At 43.6% G+C, this 24035-nt stretch overlaps 2 protein-coding genes across 2 annotated transcripts; one reads left to right on the top strand and one right to left on the bottom strand.

The window, feature by feature from the left end:
* Positions 1 to 126: 126 nt before the first annotated feature.
* Positions 127 to 6948, bottom strand: LOC119433852 (ATP-dependent Clp protease proteolytic subunit). Its single transcript, XM_037701119.2, has 6 exons — positions 6753 to 6948; positions 6473 to 6652; positions 5228 to 5324; positions 4087 to 4274; positions 1011 to 1116; positions 127 to 329 (listed from the first exon to the last, which is right to left on the bottom strand). The coding sequence occupies exons 1-6, from the start codon at positions 6783 to 6785 to the stop codon at positions 214 to 216; spliced, it is 720 nt and encodes a 239-aa protein (XP_037557047.1). The 5' UTR covers positions 6786 to 6948; the 3' UTR covers positions 127 to 213.
* Positions 6949 to 7209: 261 nt separating this feature from the next.
* LOC119433853 (DNA-directed RNA polymerases I, II, and III subunit RPABC1) lies at positions 7210 to 23167 on the top strand. Its single transcript, XM_037701120.2, has 8 exons — positions 7210 to 7422; positions 7567 to 7655; positions 7769 to 7830; positions 8257 to 8396; positions 10832 to 10912; positions 14919 to 14977; positions 19842 to 19920; positions 22807 to 23167. The coding sequence occupies exons 1-8, from the start codon at positions 7366 to 7368 to the stop codon at positions 22870 to 22872; spliced, it is 633 nt and encodes a 210-aa protein (XP_037557048.1). The 5' UTR covers positions 7210 to 7365; the 3' UTR covers positions 22873 to 23167.
* Positions 23168 to 24035: the final 868 nt, after the last annotated feature.

Below are 24035 nucleotides of genomic sequence, written 5' to 3'. Positions count from 1 at the left end.
TAGCTGGTAGCTGAGCGCAAGATATCTCTCGAGAAACCTTAGCATAAAATTTTATGTTTTCAGGAACCCTTGTTCCTGCAATAGCACTGCGACTACCGCCGCATGACATGAAACGAGAGGCTGCTGTGAACAGGTGTTCTCCGTTTTACTGCTCTCAATGTGTGAAAAATTGTTACAAATGTACAGAAGCATGTCTGACGAGCTTGACGTGGGCTAGCTGGTCTCGGTCGGTGCATCGATCGTCGGCGGGTGTTCGAGGACGGAGTCGATGATGCCAAACTCCTTGGCCTGCATGGCACTCATGAACCGATCTCTTTCCATGACGCTTTCTGCATTTTCAGACAACAGCAACAGAAGTCAGCACAATGGGCTGCAAAAAGGTTATACAATAAACTGTGCTGGGACAACAATTTCTTTCAATTATAGCTATATTTGGTCTTGGGAGTTGGAAGTTTAGATGAATGGATAAGACGCTGCATGTGGACAGCCTCTTCAAGACATGTAGGTTCGAGTGTGCGACACAACACAGCTGGATTCACACGACAGATCAAGTTGCAATTTGACCTCACAGATTGCACATTACAGGATCATATGTCATTTTATTCCTGTAGGGCCCTCTTGGCCCTCTGCAAAACGATTCACGATACAGCAGAAAGCCAAATCGCTATCGGTATTTTCCGAGAGAAATACCAAAATACTGATAATGAAACACCGTAGTATGGCAACAACCATCTTCAATCCAAATGAAAGTCACTTGTTGAATTTAAACACATGCAGCGAATAAGGCATGACTGATGCTGTTAGGTTGATGGCTGTGAGATAAAGACAGTGGCGTTCCAACGCATCTGTGCCATCAGCCATGTTTTGGAGAAAGAGAGTAGTGCTGGTTCATCCATCTTCTCATCTGTTTTTCTCCTCTGTTTGGCTTTCGAGCGGACACAAAAATAGCACATCATTAGACAGGAGTCACAGGACACCTGACTTGTAAGCAAAATGCAAGAATCGCTCACCTATAGTCTCCAGGGGCTGCTTGGTGTGCTTTGCGTAGATGATGTTGATGGTCCGCTTGATCTTGAGGATCTCCTCAGCATGAATCTGGATGTCCGTTGCCTGACCCTGCGTTACACATGCAAGGCAGCAGTTCCAAGCACAGTTAAGGGAAAGAAGACGACAAACTATGGTGTGTGTGTGTGTGTATATCACACATACAAGTACCGCACTTATTCAAATATAAGGTTTTTTTCCCAGAATCCTTAGCATCGAAGTCACATCCCACCGCAAATTTTGCCTTTAAGTGCGGCTTCACGGCAGCGCGCGCCGCAATGCCGTGAAGCCACACCTAAAGGCAAAATTTGCAAATAACCCACACTCCACGTGTTGACATTTCCTTACCCCCCCCCCCCCCCCCTTTTTTTTTATTGTTACCATTTTGCGTTTCGGCTGTGTTAGTAATTGAGTATTTTGGGCAATCCCTGCCGAATCTGAATAACCCATCTGCTACTCTATATCACCTTATATCAGTGTGCATACTTAATTTTTTTATTGGGTCTCCCAACTGCACCCTCACCTTATAATCGTGACCACCTATAATCGAATAAATATGGCAATAAATAAATTTGCAGATCTATACAACTCCTCCAGGCTTACATCAAATTGCAAATGGAATGCATATGCTGAGCAGGCAAAAAAAAGAAAATGCAAAATTACAAGGGAGAGAGATATCAACCTTATTTTACAAACAGCCCTCTCTCCGAGTCGTTTATTATTTGTTATTTTTTACTGTTATTTGATTCTTTGGGGATGGGAAATTCCTTAACTGTGGCACAGCCTTTCTATGCATCTCGGTAACAAATCTGTCTCGTGACTGTCTTTGGCCTTAATGGTGGACTTGGCAAACACTTGCAAGAAAATGTATTGCATCACTTGCTTTGTCTAAATGCAGCGTAAAACAGCTGGGGAGATAAAGAAATCAACCAAGTGTCACAAGCCTCACTGTGGTGGCATCAGGCCCGTAGCCAGGAATTTTTTTTTCGTAGGGGGGGGGCACTTGCTGAAGGCCCAGACTATTTGAGGCAAGCATCTATATTTTAGTAATTATTTTCGGTAAAAATTGCAGTATGTGAATTATGTAATTTATTAAATATTGTTTTATTAATAGTTTTATATCTTTAGTTTTGACACGAATCTTCCCAATAGTGTAATATTTTTATACGGATGATTTGTCTCAATAGATTTCATTATTAAAAATAAAACGGCGTAACTCAGAGCCAAAAATAAAAGATGAAGAGTGGAAATATTCGTTTTATTGAGGCACACTGTCAAGTGCGGCGTCCTCTGCTCTTTTGTGATGCTCCGGGTCGCTTATGTGGTGGCCCATTCCGCCAATGTACTCAGTGCCGTAGGACATGGGCATGGAAAGATCAAAATTTCAGGCATTGGCTATGAGCCTGGTTGGTATATATGTAGTCAACTAGTCTCCCTCGTTGATGTTAACCTATTTAGGAGATAGTGTCCTGGCCAAGTGACCTTACATACTTTTCCTAGTGCAAGGTGATAGGACTACGCTGCTCGCCTGATTGCTGAAGCACATGCAATTAGCAAAAGGGGGCTTTGCTTGCACAAGCACGCCATTATTAGAACTAACACAGTAACTGCATTCCTTGATGGTGAATTGTAAAGTCTGCGTGCAGACGGATGCGTAACTATTGTTGTTCTTTCGTTAACCCTTTAAGGACTGGACACAAAGGTGCCCGAAAGAAATGTTCACTTTTCATTGAAATGTGCAAAATACACCAAGAATGTGAATATAAATCGAAAAGCAATAAAATCTTGCAGAAGCTTTTCCAGAAATAGGTTTATTGCCTAAGCTCGCTTAACCCCCAGCTACCCATGGCTTCGCGTGGAACTTGTACAGAGAGTGTTTGTCGGATGTGAAACAAAGGTGTAAATTGCATTTGCTCTACATTACTGACGTGATACCACTGAAGCCGGGAAATTAGCATATCTTTCTCATGTGTTGCTTTTTAGCAACACTCACCCATAAAGTATTAAACAAAATTCCTTCGTAGTCGTTCTGATGTGCCGTGTTCTCCCATCTTTATACAGACAATGAGCTCATGATTTCGTCTGTAGACTGTTAACACTATTTATTGCTATATCGGCAAAAAAAAAAAACCTTCAGTTATTAGTCACTGCTTCACGATGCACGTTTCTGTGGCTTGTCTTCATTTTCCGCGCTGTTGACTGTTACAAGCTTTACGTACATTCCATCTGCAGATATGCTTCTCATTCCATTGCTACTGTTTTGAGCAAAAGAAGATGAGTGGGTGGAACAAGTACGCACATCTGCTTGCTGCAGTAGGCTGGACCAGCAGTGAATGCATCATCAAAAAGAAGAAAAAAATGAATAAATAAATAAATACATATATACAGTCAAAACTCGATATAACGAAGTTGTACTTGCAGCGAAAAACTTCATTATATCGAGAATTTCGTTATACCGAGGTTTCGTTAATTCAATAGAACTAAGATGGGGAAATAAAAATGGTTAGTCACATCGCGAATTTCGTTAAATCGAGGTTTGACTGTGTATATATATATATATATGCAGCTCCAATGCGCATATTGGAATCTATGTGAAGAGAAGTATAAGTAAAGCGGTTAATTAAATGCTTTCCAGCTAATGGTGATGCGCACAATTTTGTTTACTTTCATCCTATGCAGTGTGCAATCTCATGGAATGTTTGTTCATCCACCAAAAATGTCACAACTTTATTGTCATGCAGTCCTTGTGCTTATGCACTGCACCGTTCACAAGCTATGCCGAAGTGCAAACTCCGAATCAGGTGAACGCACAGCGCAAGAAGTTTACGCGCAGCGAATATCACGAGGACGAAGGTGATGTATTGTGCTTGTTTAGAGAAGAACGTTGATGACAGGTGTACATATGGAAAAGTACAATATGTATCAAGCAACATTAGAACTTGAAAGCTGGATGCCACATGCAAAAACTTTTGAGCACGAATAAGCATTACAGACTGTTCGAGGCACATTCAACTCTGTGCAGCTGTCACAGATTGCACTCACAGCAGCGTGCCCAGACGGCTGGTGGACCATGATGCGCGAGTTTGGCAGGGACTGGCGCATTCCTGGTGTGCCAGCGCAGAGCAGCAGGCTGGCTGCACTGCAGGCTTGGCCAATGCACCAGGTTGCGATGGGTGGCATGATGTACTGCATTGTGTCGTAGATGCCTAGACCCGCCGTTACTGATCCACCTGCACGCGCAGATGCATGCATTGCTGACACTTATCTTGTCGGGCAGGCATATGTTCAGCAAATAACAAGCCAAGTGGGTAGTATGGCTGGCTCATATGTGCACTTGCGAGGAGTTATGTTCATTGCGTCCGGTCGCACTATGCCTGCCGCTGTCACGGAGCATCAATGAGCCTCAACTTTTGCAATACTGAACATACATTTTCTTTCCTTGGTGAAAGTGGGGCACCTCGCTGAAGGAGGTTCCTGTGCTGAAGAAAGTTGCTGTTACCAAAACATTGGTTCATACTTTCTACCGCTAGGAACAATCTTTTTTTAAATATGTTTGTCGCATTGGCCACTGAGATAAACTATCGACGGCTCCCCCCAGTGGCAAAGCTGTATGCCAAAAAAGCCTGCATGACAGAAGCTCTGGGTACATTGTGAGACTCCTGGCTTTGGTGTTGCAATCAATCATTAATTTGCGTGTAGGCATGTCTTGCCTATCTCTATACGTGTATGCAATCTCTCTCCTTTGTTAGGTAGGAGATCCTTCTTATTGGCGACATCACTACAATTGACCCTCATTATAATGAAGGTGCATCTGACACAAAAATAGCTTTGTTATGTGCAATACTTGTTATAAGCACATATATTCATTACACGCTGACATTGACGAGAAGCATATTTTACTTCACTACATGGGCCAAGGTGTTATATCCTTGTTCATTATATTGAGGTTCAACAGTACAGTAATCATAAATGAAACTTTAAACTCTCCTAACAATTTACAGGCCTATATATTTTACTGCATGGAAACTTCTTGTTTTCCACTAAGCAGCAATCAGCTTGATTGCATTTGGCACTTACTTCCCTCAAGTTATTTCACACTTGATTGCATTTCCAACTCGGAAGACCACTCGCTTCAGAGGCTATGAAACAATTAAATGTGAAACAGATGTCAAAGAGTACAGACCTGGGCTGTTGATGTACATGTGCACTGGCTTCTTGTTGCTCTCGGACTGTAGGAACAGCAGTTGCGCCACAACCAGGCTCGACATCTCATCTGTGATCTGCAAGTGTCAAAGTATGTGCCATTACTCTATATCATCAATTGACTGATACTTATAGAAATATTTAGCCCTTACTCTTCCATTCAGATAATACAGGACTACTCTACTTGGGCAACTGGCAAAGCTATCTGTGTGAAATTTTCGGCATTTAAATGAAACAGTAAGTGTTTGTTGGGACTAGGTCTTTCTTCCTTATTGAGGTCTCAAATTTCCAGCAAGAAGTCACAAAAGTGAAAGTAAATTTGTAACACTGCAACAGAAAGAGATGCCTCAATTCTGTAAACAGCTGCTAATAGTTTGACTGCCAGGTTAACTGCTAAAGCTTTATATTAATGTCCCAAATCATCATAATAAAGTATGCCTAATTCCAACAGCATAGGTGACTTAAATATGCCCACTATTCTCAGGACATATAGGTGCTTGCAAGTTATGCCTCCCCGTAGGAATTTTCGCTTACCTCCCTCTGTCAGGAATTCAGCTGCTGTGTCCCCAGGTTATAGTCTCGGACAATCACTTCCAGGGATGCTCTCGCTTTTGTGAGATTTCGAGTGACTGACGCCAGATGCATCGGTGTCCATGGGCGACATGGGCGTTCCTGGCACTGTGCTGTCCTTGCCTGGCAGTGTGCCAAAAATGCTGTTGTTCATAGACACCGATGCATTCGACGCTAGTCACTGCGAGAGTACGTGTCTCCAAGAGTGATCATCCAAGAATACCGCCCCAGGAACAGAACCTACATCCGGATCGGTGACTAGGGTGCCATATTTGATGAACCAATGTGGCAAGTACAGCATGCATTTTCAGAAACCACAGTCGCTCAATGACGCCATACGCTACTATCATAAATGCCTTCACGATATCCGCAATAACTGGTTTGTGGAAGTCTTGTCCCAGTCCCAAGAATCTGTTGCAAAGTGAAGTGATGATAAACAATTTTGAAGGAAACGTGGAACTGTGATCACACACTCAAGTGTGCTTGTGACAGGGATAGTTATGCCGGAAACTACAAGAACTACAAGACAGAACGCTGAAGGTCGTAGTAGCACGCTGGAAAACAATATTGTTCAGACATCGAAATCGTAGCGCAGACAACTGTAAACTGACTTTTCGCTTAAGTGGCACCTGTTTCATACAATGCATCAACTCACCGGGCCCATGACACACACGATCCGCTCCTTGAGCAGCCTGCTATAGATGTCGTAGGCCCTCTCTCCGCGACCAGTCTGCTCGATCACGATCGGTATGAGCGGGTAGCGCAGGGACCGACTTGTGTGGAGAGACCGGCACGCTCGAGTCCGCCCGGAGAGGCTCGGACAGAGTTTGATCGCCTGCAGATAAAAGTTTTGTTCAGTTTCATCGGGTAAGAAGGAGCACTACCGAATGCACAAACCTTACTACAGCTGTATCTGCGATGGAAAGTACACTCACCTTTCTTAGGAAACTCATACTTGTTCTCTGCATGAAAAGTTTAGCACGGGACAAAACAGAAACCAGACGGCCGCGAGTGATGGCGATGATGCTGCAGCTACAGTTCCACAATTCTATTCGTCTACTTTAAACGTAATATTTCCAAATTAGGAAAGTTTAGGGCTTCTTTTTATATAATTCTATAAGTGTAAGACATGAGACATTTTAGGATAAAATAATATGACTTTAAATAAAAAACAAAGTAATGTTGTTGTTGACGTCATTGTCGCCATTTATTGTGTACATGGCCTTAGAGAACTTTTTAATCAGTAAACATTCTGCAGAACAAAATGCAACACAAGTAGTGGTAAGCACAAAATTAAAAAGTTACTATTTTTTTTTGAACGAAAACAATACTTTAGTTAAAATGTGCCTTATTTTGTTTGTTTGCTGGCCGCTTTGCTTCTACCGGCACTGCCACTCTGCTTCAAACAAACTACTGCATCTAAACGTCCAGTTTATCGTAGAAGTAACTTTTTATTTGTCTATGCCAGTCGCGTGTATGCATTTCGCGTATTTGTGCATGTGCGTTTTCGTGTAATTTGTTTGACGGTAACAGCTACCACCGTGAACGATGGATGACGAAGCCGAGACCTACAAGCTGTGGAGGATTCGGAAAACCATTATGCAGGTATTCAACCCCATATTCTCATTCATCGCCGTGCATTTCGTCGTAGCTGGTGCCGGGTAATGCCAAGATGGCAGCCCCCAGAGCGCGATGTTTCGCATGCGAACCTAATTCTTCCGCGCCGATTTCGTTTCGCGTGTTCTCTAGCTGTGCCACGACAGAGGATATCTGGTGACGCAAGATGAATTGGATCAGACCCTGGACCAGTTCAAGCAGCAGTTTGGCGACAAGCCGAGGTAAACCGCGATACTTGCAGACGTCAACTTCGTGCCTTCCCGAGGTTTCTGCAGTGCGTTGTAATGTTTCGCGATTTTTTATTTTTTTATATGTATATTTTTTTAAATTTCAGTGAGAGGAGGCCTGCCAGAAACGACCTTATCGTACTCGTTGCCCACAATGACGATCCTACTGGTGAGTAAATGTTCCTGTTCCTTATGTGCTGTTGCTGTCAGACCATAATTCAATAAGCGATGACAACACAGTACTACGTTGGGTACTGGTGCTTTCCACTATCGATGAACCATTGTTGTACGAACAGCGCAGTGATGTATGTAAGTTGTATAAAGGGCAGCACATCGCATATTCGTTTCGTCGCCACTTCGATTACCTTACAAAAATCTACTTCCTACGTTTTCGGAAGTCGGCGTGGTGTAGCTGGCCAGAATGCCAGAGTTTGCTTGTGGCCAGTTGAAATCTGATTGGACGCGACGTTCGCAAGGCAAATCAGAGTAAATCTATCGTCCCAGATCTGTTACTTTGTGCATTCAGTTTCACCTGTGGACACTTATTTTTTTTTTTTCTATGTCTTTGTAATGACACTTTGGCTTACTTTTGCAGATCAAATGTTCGTGTTCTTCCCTGATGAGCCCAAAATTGGCATCAAGACAATCAAGACATATTGCCAGCGGATGCAAGAGGAGAACATTACGCGTGCCATTATTGTCGTGCAGGCAGGCATGACGCCATCAGCCAAGCAGGTATGGTCTACTCGCTTTGCTAATTCGTTGCCTGTGTACGTCTCGGTGACTTTTTTTTAACCTTCCGAGACCCCTTGCACATTATATTGCACATTGCCTTTAGTCTTTTTCAAAATTAACACGGAATTACTCAAGTAACTTAAAATATTCATCCCGAATGTGAAGTCCAGTGCATGTGCAACTGTACAGAAGTCTCCTAGCCATATTCTTTTCGAGAAATCTGACACTAACTTGATCTAGGCCTCTGTGTTTTCACAGATGGCTGAAAGCAACCTTGAAGTGTGTTTCAAGTTCCTCGAGACGGCGCGAAAATTCAGGATGCCACAGCAACATGGCAATCTTCTTTATTCCATCTTCATCTTTGCGTTTAGGCAATCAAATGCAGCTTTTACCACGGCAAACATGAGGAGACGATTACTTCTTCCACGTACATGGAGATGCAACTTTTGGCATCTAACCGTGGTATTTAAATTAAAACAGTGTCTTTCACATTCGTAACATACCATTACACAACAATGACTAGCTTGAAAAGCAATTATGTCCCGTAGCTGTGTTCGGGTCTTGGGAGGTGAAAGGGACACTAATGGCGTTTTTCACTGGTTGATCTGGAGCAGGATTTTTTTGCTCCGCGGCAGCAAATCCAAATTTCACTGGTCGAGCTGGAGCGGGTTCGCTACTTTCCGCTGGTTGTTTCGGATCAACTCGCTCTGTGCCGGATCGCTCTCACTTGCTCCGCTGCCGAGGCGCGGATTCGGGCGGAAATAGAACGAGAACCATACGGTCACTTCGCTCGCTGGAGGATGGCGATTTTGGTGGCCATGGAAACACACAGAGCGGAAGACGATTCTTGTGACGTGTGCGCACTGACTTCCGGTACGATCCAGCGCGGAGCATTTTCGCTCTCCACTGGCAGATTAGGATTGCTGAAATGCGAGCACTCGCTCCAGGATTTCGGCAGCCGTTCCAGATCGACCAGTGAAAAACATCATAAGATTAATGTTAAGCCCTATTAGTAAGTTATGCTTCCTCAATAGCAATACAGACGCACTTGTTGTGGGAGGAGGCTTGGTAAGTCAGAAAAGATGTGCAAGCGAAAGATGGGCGCTGACTCCAGCCTCGAGTTCCCACACCAGCTGGGTTCTGACAGTCTCTTCTCTAAAAAGCATGCACATTCAATGGAGTGTTGGAATCTAAATGACACGAAGCTTGAGTGTGTTAGCGAGGTAGCAGCTGTAGCGGGTGACACGAGCGCAGTTTCATTGCCTGTAGCGGTTGTGTGTGGCACGAGGACAAAAAATATGTTTGACGATTGTCAAGAGAAGATTGTTGATGAAATGTGTATGCACAAGAGAAGTACAATACATATCTAAATGCATTTAAGGCTTCCGTCACAGCGACATGCTTTCTCATATTTGGGACGTTGTGGTGTAGTTTAAAGTTCTCAAGTTTTGTCAAGTTTAGTCATTTGATCGTTTAGAAGACAGCGTAGTCCATCTTGTAAACCAAAATAAGTAACTGGGCGCAAGTCGGCACCATCATAATCCGTGAAGTCGCGGCAGGGTGGTGCAAGAACTTCAAGGTGGTGTCAACCCCCCCCATGAAGAGCCATATATAGCTGTGGCACATAGTTGGCAAATTGTGTAATTAGCTTTGCTGAAGCTTAATAGAACTTCTTCTTGGGCAAGTTGGTGGCTTGCTAAACATTGTTCTTTAGCACTAGACGAGGCATACAAAGGGAAGGACAGACACACAAAGCACCGACTGATTTCATGATGCAAAAGAGAGAGCATAGCGCAATTTTCGCGCACATGCAACGCACGACAGGTGGCGGGACAGTGGTGGCTTATCTCCACTGCTACAGCTTTGCCTCAGACAGGTGCATTTCTGAGGATTAAAAGGGGATCAAAGTGTCACTGACACACGTGGGACCTTTAGTTCTGATAAAGTATGCCTCAAGAGTTCATGTGCTGTTCTTTTTTACCGCTCCTGCTTCATATTCTTCTGAGATGCACCTGTTTCAGACAAAGCTGTTGCAGTGGAGATAAGACAGCGCATTCACGCCATCTGTTTTGCATTGTGCATGTGTGAAAATTGGGGACGTATTCTACAACAATCACTTTCGTTGATTGTATCACCTCGGCCATCAGCTACACGGTGATTGACTGGTTGAGCACTACGTTAAGTGACAGTGATAGTATCGCCGAAGTGATTGTCGCAGAATACGTCTCTTACATTATGCTCTCTTGTGCATCATTAAATCAGTGGGTGCTTTTTGTGTGTTGACCAGAAAGGGTTAAAGAAACAGCTAGGGTAAAAATAACCTGGCGCATGCAACATGGCATCTCTCATAGGCACTGCATTGCATGATAATGGTGTGCCCCCTGCGGTCAATAATTCAACTTGCTCTTCCTTTGCTCTACTTCTTTGCTCTACAGGCCCTGGGAGACATGGCACCCAAGTACATTCTGGAGCACTTTCTGGAATCGGAGTTGCTCATCAATATCACGGAGCATGAGGTAAGCAAGTTCACATTTGGCAGTGCAATGGTACAATTGTGCTCCCAGATTTGAAAACTGCAAAGCATGGCCCTCTTCAAGCACTGGAATGAACAAGGCCATGTTATGGTTGAGACTCTATGTACTATGCTATATTTCACAAGTAACTTGCAGCACTACTGCACTGCTAAAGGTAGGAGGTGTACACAGGCACAGATGAATATAGTTCCAGATGAATATCCTTGCACAGATGAATATAGTTCCAGGCCCAACTGTCTCATTATTGGTGGAATTAGAAAGATGTATTTGTTGCTTCGTACATGATACAGTACAGAGAGATGCGACATGTTAAGCCCTTTGCATATACACATTGTATACTGCGAATTAAGGGGGGACGCGGCTTTCGCATCGCGATATTTGGCCAAAAAACCGATTTTTTGAAAATCACATTTTCAGTTTGTATGACTTCTTTTCTATTTTATTTCAAAATTTCGTCACGGAAAATCGCGCGGAAATGATGTAAAAAATGTTTATCGAAGCTAAGGTGGCGAGGAGTTTCTCGAAAATAGCGAAAAAACGGCATTTTTCAAGCCGCGATATCTCCGCAACCGCGTAACCTAGCGCCGCCATCTTGGTCTCTATGGATAGCGCGATTCTCCGTCTTCAAATCTGGCGCCTCGTCCAGCTGCACCAGGCAAGCGCAAGCGCACAGCAAGCAAAAGTTTCAAGGTCTTGCGGCGGTTTCTGATCGGCAGCGCGCGCCACGTGACTGTACGCGGCTCCGGATTGGTCTCCCGGGCGGTTGCCCTTAGCAACCGGCGGAAAGGTCGTCTGCTCGCCGCGCTGACGGCGCTGAGGAGCCGATTTCGCGTCTTTTCAACTCGTCGCGGTGTGGTTTGGAGATCGTATCTCACTCATGATAACGGACCGGCGCTCGCTTGTTAGAGAAACGAAAAACGTTGTCAAGCTCGGCCCTTCTTAGCTTGGAGAACGGCTCTCGTCTGTTATCACGGGCCGGCGATTGTTCAAGAAGAAACGCAAGACTGCGCATCAATTTGGTGCTCGTAATTCGAAGCCACCGATCTCTAAAACAAAGTTTGCTCCGGCGACTTCAGCAGTGACAATGACGGTGGCATGCAGCGCGACGCGGACGTGCAGCTGAGCACCTCAAGCACGGATGGAACATCGTCCGCGCGTATTGGCGAAACTGTTCAGGAACCCAGCCGAAAAAGATGCCTTGCGGAAAAAGAAAGCTGCAAAAGCTCATCAGACCATCAGGTCAGATGGTCAAGCGATGCCGCATCGCAAAGGACACAAAGGACTATAACCCTGGTGCCTATTAAATTTTGACAACTTTGAACCTTGTTTTCTCAGTACAGTTTTTTTGGCATGTTGCTCAGCTTGTGGAGCAGATATCTTGGTAACTACTTTACACATTTTGATTGCGTTTGTTTTGTCAGACTCACTGAACTGTACTTTAGGGGATAGCGCTCTTCTTTTTTTATCCTAGTGTTTTAAGAATTCGTAGTAGGGTTCCTTGTTTGCAGTGTAAGCGTGCTCACTGCAGTGGGACTGGAGAAAACATAAACTACAAATTTTAGTGTCGAAAAAAAATTATTTTGAGAACGCTATCCCCTTCTGCATACATTTGGCTGTGCATACAGTATTTAACAAACTTTTCACTTGATTTCGTAAATCCTCCAGTCCCTCCACGAGGTTCAAGAAAGAAATAATTTGTCTAGCAAAAAGTTTTCATGGTACCGCTTTGAAATTTTTATGAAAGCATCATAGAGCCATTCTTATTCTATGTACCAATTTTCATTGACATCCACCAAGAAACAAGAAAGTTGGTACCGAAAGCCGCGTCCCCCCTTAAGTAAAACTGGCGACTACCGCCGGTAACCGTATCAGCCGCCCTAACTGTGATTATGTAGCAACGTGGCAGCGCCCATGCAATCTAGACCACCCACTTAGATCCAAATTCGCATTTGTTACTGGCTGTGCACCCTGACAACAAGAAATGAATGGTAAAAACCGTCATAACTTAGTTTCATCTCACACTGAGGGCAAAGCATTAGGTATGCTTTGTCATTGTTAGTGATAGCAGCAGCTTGTTGTGACGCTGCTAGAACTACAGAGGTGGCACCGATCCGTAAAAGTGGTTTGATTTCCGATTGGCTGATGGCACAACAGCATTAGCACTAGGGCTGCGTTGATCATGCGGAACACTGTAAAAGCCTGATAGTTCACTGTATCATTAAATTTTTCAGTGTCGGGTTTATTTCAGAGGTGATGCACCCCAATTGTCAGGTTTTTTTTTCTTGGATTACATGAAACAAACACAACGGCTTAATTTTGGTTGCACATAAATAAAAACATGACACTGATAGTAGCAACAGCTTTCTTGATGTGGTCCTCGCATTCCTATCTGACAAAAGGTATGTAAAAAAAAAAACATGGCGGGACAGAAATACAGAAATGTATTGGTACGTCAGTGATGCTGAAAGGGTTAGTTTAATACTCTGCTCTAGTATGGTACGGGATGACAGTGGCAAGCAAACACCAAATAGACACCGAGTAGATGATGTCACACGGGTGAACAATCATAAGGGCGTTCGACCTTACTACTGGCTGAGCAGACTGCAAGAAACTGCTGAGAAAGCGTGCATTTGAAACGAAGCCCCCACTGTCGTATTCATGTAAATGCATCTTATGGTTGTCACGCCGTAGCGCTTGTTGTGTCAATCCAACCATGGAGCATGTATTGACAGGATGGCAAGGCAGGCGTTGAGCAGACAACGCGGTGCAGGTTAACACTTCTTGAGAGGCATTGGGCCTTCCTATTGGCTAAGGAATCGTGCAGCTCACACAGTGCTGCTAGGAACTACTGAGATAGTGTATTTGTGGTAGCATGTCTATAACCAAACCTTCGATTACTCTTCGTACAGAAGAATGGCTGTGTGTTTAACCAATATCTTGCAAGAAGGAGCACGTGTGTTCATGGTTGACAGGTTCACATTGGCTTCACGAAAACTTGCTCATATAATTTTGTGTGCGTTTTACTTGTTTTTCCACCACAATGTAACATTTCAGTCAATTGTTAGCATTTGTTTTGTCCTTTTAAGTTCTCTGCTGTCCACGCTATTTAACTCGTACTCCGTCAAATTCGCACACACACACAATAGGGAAATTTTGTAATTTGTGAATGCACTTGACCGCATATAATTTTTCGCCAGCTAATGGTGTCCGTAACCGATTCAGTGTCATTGACGTTTCTGTCCATCCGTGTCACTGATGTCAGATAGGAATGAGAGGACCATACCAAGAGAGCATTTCTCATTATCCATGTCATTCTGGCCCCTATGCATAACCAGAAATAAACCGTTGTGTTCGTTTTATAATATCCGATAAAAAAAAAATGCCCGATGCTGGAGGTGCGTCACCTCTGAAAAAACCCGGCACTGAAAGGGTTAAAACAAAGGTGAAGTACAGGCTGTGCATTCTAACATCTTGGCTACTGCATGCAGATTTATCGCAGCAGCCACACTGTCATATTCTGCCACGTAAAACGCGCTGGCAGTACATGCACAGTTGGCAATCAACAATTTTACAGCATCTGTGATCTCCATACATTTGCTTATGACTGTACTTGCTAGCTTAGCCTAATGATTGGCTGCTACACCAAGGTTAGTTTTGGCAAACTGCCATGTTGAATGCTGGCGTGAAAGAGCAGTGACATCACATTTTTTCATCTCACTTTCATCAATCACTGTTGACCTAGTGATAATAATACATGGGGTCAGCTGATGCAAGACAGCAGTAATTGTAGACCACTAGGAGAGGCCTTCATCACGCAGTGGGCGTGAAATAGGCTGATGATGAGGATGATGATGATGGAAAACTGGAGACTGAGATTATGGGATCGTGGTAAAGCTGTACTGAAAAATGAATTTGTAGTATCTTGTAAGCCCATGAATGACTTCAGAAGTGTTGCTAACCCCTCCTGTCTTCCGGTTCTCATTTTCAGCTCGTGCCAGAGCACGTGGTCCTCACCCCGGAGGAGAAGACTGAACTGCTTGCGCGATAGTATCCTTTTGCTATTTACGCGTTTTGTTTGCATGAGCGTTCTCCTACACTTGTGCCTCACTAAGGGTGCATTCACGCCAGTAACTGGCAGAGATCGCATGTCTAGTATTCACGCCACAAGGGTGACCTGCCCATTGCCACACCGAAATGTCTTGTAACTTGTGCCAGGTGCATGAGTTTGCATAGCCATTACCACGTAAAAAATAACCGTAAGCATAGTTTTGTGACTCCATTTGCGGATCTGAAAAGTCTAGCATTGAGCAACTGACCGAAACAGTCTCTTCTTGACCAAAGTGCCTAACTTCATCACATGACCCTTGGACTCACTCGTGTGAATGTGCCCTACATCCAGATGTGCTGTTGGTAGTGAGTGGTTGTAGACACATGAAAGCTTTCACGCATAACAGTGATTAGTGTGCAGCAGGCGTCTTAGCTGTTGCATTCTTAGTCATCAGCAGGGGCAGTTCCCTGGACAATCCAGTCTCCAACTAACCTTTAAGGACGAGTGCTTTCATGTTTGAAAAATGCTTGCACAGCTTTCTTGGTTGATGCCAGCTTCATGTTCCATGACATTGCAAGATTTCAGTGAGAGAGAAGAGAGTAAAAAAAAATTGGATTCTTGTTTTTCGGGTGTGGAGCTCTTGGCATCTGACATACTGCTTTTTAGGCTAAGATGCAAGTGGTCAGAGTGGCTTTTGCTGGTTGACTTTTGCTGAAATTATATTTTATTATCAATGACAGGTCAAGAATGCAGGAGAAGCTTCTCCTACGTAAACGGGGTGAACCTGCTTCCCGTGTCTGTGCTTCTAGAAGGTAGATCCCTTATGCTCAATCCACCCAATGGACTGGACCGCGAGCTAATGGGTCACGTGATGCGAAGACTGGACACAGTCTGACTGTTTGCAGCATCTACACTGTGGCCTGAAAATAGCAGACAAAAGAAAACACTGACTGCTTCGTACTGTTGACTCCACAAATCTGCCAAATGATACCAGTCTGCAGGCGATTATGCATTTCGCACAGTTTATTTGAACTGCTCGCCCCACTGGCTTAAATGTTTCGACAAAGAGCATATGAAGGTTAAAGAACACTGTTGTCAAGTTGAGAGCCATCAATCTCTTCAAAATCCCACAGTTTGTGTGTAAAAAAAGATTTGGCAGAATCGACTGTACCTGACATCTACGTAATGCGAACCATTGCGCCAATTACTGCAGCACGAGACACCGAGACGTGTCAAGCTGCTTGGGCCCTGTCCGCTCATGACAGCACGTTGAATGAACAAGCGTTTTCCTTGCCGGGCACTCCACTACTGCATCTAAACTTTCAGACACATCAACGCTCACATCCAACAGTGACACTAGAATACGATGCCGCTCGAGCGAAACTTATGCGAGGCCACACCTTGACACCATTCACACTCAAAGCACTTGGCTGGTTCTCCCTTCGTCGTCCTGTGGGACGGCCGCCACCCAAAGCATCCGCAACTTCCCATCCTTGAAGTCAGATTTGTTCGTATTATTTGTTCACATTTGTGCTTCCAGTACGCAACATACTATGTATTGGTCGCTAGCGCAAGCAGTGTGCTGTGGCTGTTGGTGCATCCCTCACCTCGTTCGGGTGATCCCTCACCTCGTTTGAGATCTGCTACTCCTTCCATGTAATAATGTCAGATTTTGCAGCATAAAAGTAGGAGGCTTAATGTTACGTCTAATTACATGGCACATACCTATATCTTTCATTTGTGGCAGGCTATTTTTCGGTTGTGAACACAAGGACTGAGGGTCATGGTGGGTCTTTATGAAAGTATAAGAGGGCTAATGCCTGACCTCACCTGGCATTCTGAGAACCTTCTTACACACAGGTTAGAAAATGCACAAGAGAAAAGTTGGTGTAACCCCTTTTACTCACTGGCATACTGGCGAAGGTGGGATTGGTTTTCCATGCTATTCATGTCCCCACCTTCGCCTGAGCAAAGGAGAAAGAAGAAAAAAAATGCAGATGAAGGGGTGGTTCACTGGTCCACGAATGCATGTTCGCTTCAAAGGACATTTGTCAATGCATTCTTGGCCTATCACTGAGTGTAGTTTGCCAGTAAAGTGTACTACAAATATATCTCGAATTGCTCAAGGTGACTGTGAAAACTACTGTTGGTCTCGCTGCCCGTGAAGTGGCGCATTGTTTAATTTTTCAGAGGACCAATTTTTCTGACATGCGTGGTAATTCGGACACCTTTGTGGCACCACCACGTAACCCATAGAGCCAATGTATAAGGGTGTCTGAAATTTCAGACGCTGAAACCCTGTGCCATCCGATTTTCCAGACTTTTTTTTGCCATGACTGCAGGTCCAAAATGGCATTTTTCGAAGTCACCTTCGCAGCCGTCTTTATTAATCTCTCAGCCTCAAAACAGCGCTTTCACACGCCGATCCATTGCATATGCCATTTGTGTTTGGCCACATGGTGTTTGGCCTAACACGATGTGGCCTAACACCTGGGTCTAAAAAGCATTGCATGATGCCAGTTCCCTAAAGTCAGCTTCGCCGAAGTACAGCAGTGTTACGTGGTGAAGCATACGTAATGTATTGCTGCGAAGCATGTGAAGAGTTTAACACTTTCGTGACCGCGGGAAAATCGGTAGTTTTCGGGTAGTCTGGCTATTATTTTTTTTTCCTGCCACAGGAAATTATTCATGTTGAAGTGTATGGTATCAAATTGTAGAAGAAGAAATTATCTTTCCAACGGTATTAATTTCAAGCAGCATATTTATTAAAAATACTACGAAAAAAATTATCAAAACAAAAAAATCGCATCAAGAAAGAGAAAGATCGATAAAAACATCAATGCTGCTTTGCACAAAAAAAATATTTAAAAAAATTGAAATATACATTTTCAAGAAAAGAGATATATGAAATCAGCCTGCAAATATAAGCTCTGTATCTACAAAAGTTCTTGAGGCACACGGGTACACACAGCACTTCGGAGCGCGATTCCAAGGTGCACTCCCGGCCGTCTTCGTGGACAAAACTCGACTCTGCGCGACCGCCGGTAAATGATCCCGTCCGAACGACGTTTACATCTTGCAGATAAGAACTGTGACCTTTAGAACACGCTGGAAATCCTTACGTCGATGCGCGGCAGCGATTACACGGTCCGAGAAGAAAGAAAAACTCAACGGCTGATACCCGTCAATGTTCCGGGGCGGTTTGCCGCACTTCCTTCGTCCGTAATGAAGTCCGACGAATCGAAGTCTTCCGAGTCTGTGCTGCTGCGATCATCTGCAAATCCAGCCCAGATGCGTTGGAAACCGTGGAAACTCACCGTTTCCGTGGAGCGGACGCGCGCGACGTAGATGCCAAACGACGAGCCCTCGTCACCCCGACTATGCAGGCGCTTTAAAAATCCCCGCGCGGTGGAAAAGAGAAACACAAAACTGAAACCGATAAAATAGTCTCTCTTTTAACCCGCTCGATGGCGCTAGCTGTCCGGAGCGCTCAGAGAGGCGCGAAAATTCAACTTGTACCATCGACAACATACTGTCGACGGGAACAGGCGCCGTCACGAAAGTGTTAAAAGAGCCACTTTCATGGCACATTACACATGCACACACACCCACCATCTGCTGTCACAGTACGAGCACCGAAATGCCTAATAATTGTACTGGTAGGCCTTCACAGCTATTACAGACATGGATGTGGTGATTTGGGCACTTGCAGGCAGTAATAGCCATGTTCTTTTTTTTGTTGACATTTTCGTAGTCACAAGGAAGGGGTCCAAAAAATCGGGCATTGACTCTTGCTGAAACTCCAAGCCAATGCTGGTTACAATTGATGATGCTGTCATTAATTATCTATAATGCAGCATTCGTGGTATCATTCCAGATTTGGCGCACAGGTACTAATCAAATCAGGAAAGACGAGAAACAAAGATGTTCATGTCAGTATTCCTGTAATAATTGCTTGCACGCAGCCATTTACTGCAAAAGCAGTTGAAAGCTCTAAATTGGGTTTATTAGGTCTGTCTGTCCATCCCTTTGGCTGTGTGCCACTACCTAAAGCCCGCGTTGCCCTCATAAGGCCACCTTGTTGTCCTGTGCTTCACCTTCACTGTACACTCTAAAAGAAGTTTACACCCTTCGGGCTGTATCTCTTCCCCAAACAATAATTGTCGTCTGTATTGCTTGCGTTTCCATTCCAAAAAAACCTTGTGCTCGCTACTTTTTCGTCAAGAATGCTATGACACGCTGATAATGTGCATGCCGTTCGTAACCTTCATGTAGCGGGCTCACAGCATTGCATATTACTTGCAGAAAGAATTGGAATGCATAGTCGACTAATTAACAAAAATGCACTAATTTATATTTTAGACTAATTACCTTATGGCCTATATTGCAATTTACAAATTCTGGCCGTGGCGTTTGCAAGGCGATCCGGATCCACTTGGAATGAATTCCCAGTTTCTAGATATTAATTCCCAAACTTTGCGGAGAAATGCATTGACGTTCTAGTTAATTTCTTAAGAAAACGTTGCTTTATGCATTTAAGCACGAAAGTCATTGGAACGCCAACGCATTTCTCCGCAAAGTTCGGGAATTATCTCGAAACTGGTGTCATCCCGAGAATTCGTAAATTGCCATATGAGTCATAAGGTAATTAGTTTAAAATATTAATTAGTGCATTTTTGTTAATTCGTCGATTATGCATTTCAATTCTTTCTGCAAGTAATGTCCGCCTCTTCGAGTAGACCAGCCCATGAACTAGAACTGTGCTATCCGCCACAGGCAACCTGTAAAAAAATTTCAAACTGTTCGCTGAAACGCCATGTAGTATATGCATAGCTTTTTCCTTGACTGGCACCTGCAACACAGCAAGTTGAAGGAAAACCACCTGATGAGGATCCAGGCTGGAGACCCCGTGGCACGGTACTTTGGACTCAAAAGGGGACAGGTATTTCAGCTCCTCCCACATTTCTTAGGTTGTGGGAATGTGAGTGGTGCCATATGAAATGTCAGTGATAGGGCGGCCTACCAATTTGAAGTACATGATAGATATATGCTTCAGCATTCCACTGAAGTCGGGCGGGTGGCAAATTTTCCTTTTGTGAAACTTCCTGCACCCTCTGGATTGGCACAGAATGTATTTGATTAAATATTTTGTTTCAAGCTTTTAGCTCTTTGATTTGTTGATTGATTCAACCTCACACTGCTATCAGCTTTCTGGTTAGCTGAGAGCGGTAACTGCCGCAAAATGGCAGCACTCATGGGTTTAACTTGCGGGTTAAATTCCCGGAACAGGATGAATTTCTAGTCTGCTGCCGAGTTTGCTCTTTGAGGGCACCACATTACTCCCTTTGTCGCATTTTCTCCATTCACGTGAATAGTGATTTCTTTTCTTGCGTGATGGAACCCTTGTGTTCCTGTAGCACTGGAGATATTCTCGTGTGAAAGGGGTGACAGGCAGGGGTGACAGGACGACATGTTCAATGGGCAAACTTGTGCCTTCTAAACGAAGCTGCACCTCGGCAATGGCAATTGAGGCACAGAACCAATAGTTATTTGGTTGGTGGACGTCGCCCCCGATTTAACCCTTGGGTGCTGGAGAATTTTCTGAAGTTCAACAAAATATATATAATAGCCTTTAAGTTCAAGTGCTATTTATTGGCAATTTGTTGCTGAACATTTAACAAATTTTTAATATGAAAATGCAATCAAAAATTACAACTTATGCAAATTAATTTTAATTCCAATAATTAATACTCCTCGAGCAACACAGCCTCTTTGTCACTGTCATTGTTCCTTAAAGACACCTCGCAATCAAGTCAAAGTCCTCTGAATCAGAGTTCATAAGATGCATCGTTCAAAAAATGTGTGGGCTTTTTCACTGGTCCTCCTCGTCAGAAAACAAGAGATGCAACTAGGACCCGCAGTCGATAAGCTTTGTCACGCCATGTGTCGTATAAAAATAATACCTACCCTAAAGTTTTAGTTTAACAACTTCTCATTAGATGGTGCAACCAGTCTACAGATGTTTCACGTTCATGAATGATCTCGGACACAGCCACAGGGGTTCATCGGCACCCATACAATGTACTCGCACACAGCACTTAAGGGCTAAAGGCTTAAAGAGCATTGCTGTGCATTCTAGGTCCACCATTATTCGCTACAACAGTTCTAAAATCAACTACACTGTATTTATTACATGCATTCTGATGAGAGGGACCTGTTGGTCTAGAATAAACAGCAACCACAACTCGAGAAAAAAGCTCTGTGCGTCAGGCACATCATAGCATGTATCTGAGAAAAAAAAAAGTGGTAACAGAGATGACAAAGCAAGAGAGGACAGAACACATGGCAAGCAATAAATACACATGGTGGTATTGATGGGAAATTCTCTGGTTAGTTTTTCATATTGCAGAATACAAGAGTATTTTTGTTCACTTCACTGAACAGTTTATTTAATTGAGAATGTAGCCCTATTGAACCTTATAGCCCTATTTCATTTTTGTTGTGTGCCACAGAAGATTGGTGCCGCTAAATGTCGCTCATGTCATTCATTATGGTGATGATTTCGCTTCGCCAATGGTTATGTGGCTCCATTCGCTGTTCCTTGCCATTGCTTTACTGAAAGTATATTGAAAAAAACTGCATTAACATGTAAAGGGGGAGGCTTCCTCAAAACTTGTTTGTATGATCATTAGGAACTTTTACATTTTGCGCACCCAAAGTTTGAGGATGCAAATTGCTGGGTTTAAAAAAAAAAAAAGCAAGGTGTTCAAAAGAGTACAACCACGGCATGGTGCGTTAGGTGCACAAGGGTCGCTTTGGGTACCCAAAGTTGTTTGGGTGCACAAAACGTAAAACTCCTTACTGTCTTTTCTGAGCTACAAAATAATCAGACTTGTACGCATTACAGGAAAAAAATGTAGCTAACCACAATTATTTCATTAAAAAATGCTGTTGATAATAGTCACTGGTTACTGCCTCGAGAAAGTAATTGAGTAATTGTTAAAAAGTAGTTGATTACTTCTGGCCTTACGCTCCTCCAAATTTTTGTTAACATCGTACAAATACAGTAAATAGAAATAGCTGGCCTGGATCTTTCAGTATATCCTCTGCAGCCCTTCAAACATTGTTTATCTTCACTGGCAATTACTTTTTAAAACATTTTGTCCATCCCCATCCCTCGTTTTCTTGTGAAGACATCAGCAGCGACGTTGAAAACTCTCTCGGTGTGCATGCTGAAAGGAAGGGCAGTGTTATACCGTACCAATACATTGCACCCAAAATTGTGGTTACTCAAAGCCGTGATGTTCCTGCTTGGATCCGCTATAAAGCGCAGTGCTTCATTGTGGCTAAGGCTCAGAGAAGACGCTCCCGATAGTGAAAAGCTCAAAAAATCGTCCTGAGATGATTTCGTGGCATCGACATCTGAAGTGGCCATTGCTATCAAGTCGTAACTGCACCTGTTCAATTCGTCAATGTTACGTGAAACAAATACTGAACATCCAGGTTTGCATGTCTTGACATGCGTATCTGAGAGGCTGCACCTTGGCATGGCTGCAGGCATTCTACTGTAGTTCCTGCCATATTCAAGCGCTAAAAGTTTTGTCGCCTGTTACAGCTTGTCGCATCAATAAAGTAACTGGTTACATGTGATTGGTTACTGAAAAAGTAATTGAATTACAGTATGCATTACCGAGTAAAAAAAAGTAAGGTCAATTACAGAATTACTGAAGAGTTGATTACTATTAATAATTACGTGTAATTTGTTGTGTACTAGTCTGCAAATAATACGCTAGTTCAGTTTTTCATTCTCTTCTCAATTATTCTCCAGGTTGTCAAGATCATTCGGCCTAGTGAAACTGCAGGACGTTACATCTCATATCGTCTGGTGGTGTAGTGTAAACAAGTGCTTGGTACTTTTAAAAAGGTACAGAGGCAGGCATCAACCTGACACCCACGAGCCATCACCACCATGTCCAATGCTGCATCAATGTCACTGTCCATCGCTGAGGAAGCCAGGTCGGCTCTTTTGGAACACGGGCATCCTCCGACTCCACCGAGTGTTGTGCGGTGCGGTAACTGGTGGCTTAAGCAACTTCCATTACTTTGAAGACTGTGGCCTAACTAACGAGCCTAAATCTGTCATCAATCTTATCACTTATTAAAACTATTCAATTGTTGCATTTCTGCAATATTTTGTGTCACAAATTGCATAATCTGGTAGAGCAGTGACATTAGTTGGATTTCATGAATTTCCACGGCATCGGTCACTGAACAAAGAAATTACTCTGCACAGGTGTGAACATTCAAAGGGAAATTTAAGCACACCTTTGTGAACATTCCTTGTTCCGGTGCCAGCCAGTATGTAGTCACCACTATCACGCAGAACGTGAGCTGTGATTTTGAGCGTGCTTGAGACATCTCGTAAAAGATATCGCCGCGCTATTTGTTATAAGGCATTCTTGTAAATGATATTTTCCTGATGACTGCATTAGTCTCTCGCCATTAACACAGCTTCCGTCTGTAGCATTTCTGTCCAGTGCCCTTCTTGGACCTTGCACAAGAGCGCTGCTTTTACCTGTAGCAACGCGCTTTGTACTTGTTGACTGAATCGCAGAGTTCCTGCAAAAAATTACGAGACGGAACTCTGGTGCTAGTGCCTATGGGAGCCGCAAATATGGTTCAGCCGGCTTGGGAGTGATGCACAGTTCGTGGATTTGCCTAAGCTTTGTCTTTCTGATTTTAAGCAAGTTTCCAGCTTTGCAAAACGATTATTTTCTACAAAATATTGCACATAAATGCAACGTTTCACAATTATGCGTGTATGGCAGGGACCAGTTGTGTTTCTGTAGTCAGAAAGCTACGAGTTCCTAGAAATTGGGGAAAAATAAAGTGTAATAAACACCGTCGCAAGAAAGTTTGAAGTAACAAACGTGAAGATTAGGCAAGTCCGTGTACTGAGCGCATTCATGGCTAACTGCCATTGCCACGTTAGCTGACTGATCGCAGTGCCAGTGGTACCTCTATACTAGTTCTTCTTGTAAACTATATGGAACAATG

Source organism: Dermacentor silvarum, chromosome 11, assembly GCF_013339745.2.
Source record: "Dermacentor silvarum isolate Dsil-2018 chromosome 11, BIME_Dsil_1.4, whole genome shotgun sequence".
Classification (NCBI taxonomy): Eukaryota; Metazoa; Arthropoda; class Arachnida; order Ixodida; family Ixodidae; genus Dermacentor; species Dermacentor silvarum.
Note: the sequence above shows the minus strand (reverse complement) of the source record. Positions and strands in the feature narration are given on the sequence as shown.

What these genes read in the sequence shown, in the direction of transcription:
- LOC119433852 (XM_037701119.2), bottom strand. Translation starts at nt 6,785, where the DNA reads ATGCAGAGAACAAGTATGAGTTTCCTAAGAAAG. An exon ending in TCGTGTGTGTCATGGGCCCG is followed by an intron (nt 5,325 to 6,472) that starts GTGAGTTGATGC and finishes TGACACTTGCAG; the next exon opens with ATCACAGATGAGATGTCGAG. An exon ending in CATGTACATCAACAGCCCAG is followed by an intron (nt 4,275 to 5,227) that starts GTCTGTACTCTT and finishes CTGCGCGTGCAG; the next exon opens with GTGGATCAGTAACGGCGGGT.
- LOC119433853 (XM_037701120.2), top strand. Translation starts at nt 7,366, where the DNA reads ATGGATGACGAAGCCGAGACCTACAAGCTGTGGAGGATTCGGAAAACC. An exon ending in TCAATATCACGGAGCATGAG is followed by an intron (nt 10,913 to 14,918) that starts GTAAGCAAGTTC and finishes TCTCATTTTCAG; the next exon opens with CTCGTGCCAGAGCACGTGGT. An exon ending in ACTGAACTGCTTGCGCGATA is followed by an intron (nt 14,978 to 19,841) that starts GTATCCTTTTGC and finishes CCTGCAACACAG; the next exon opens with CAAGTTGAAGGAAAACCACC.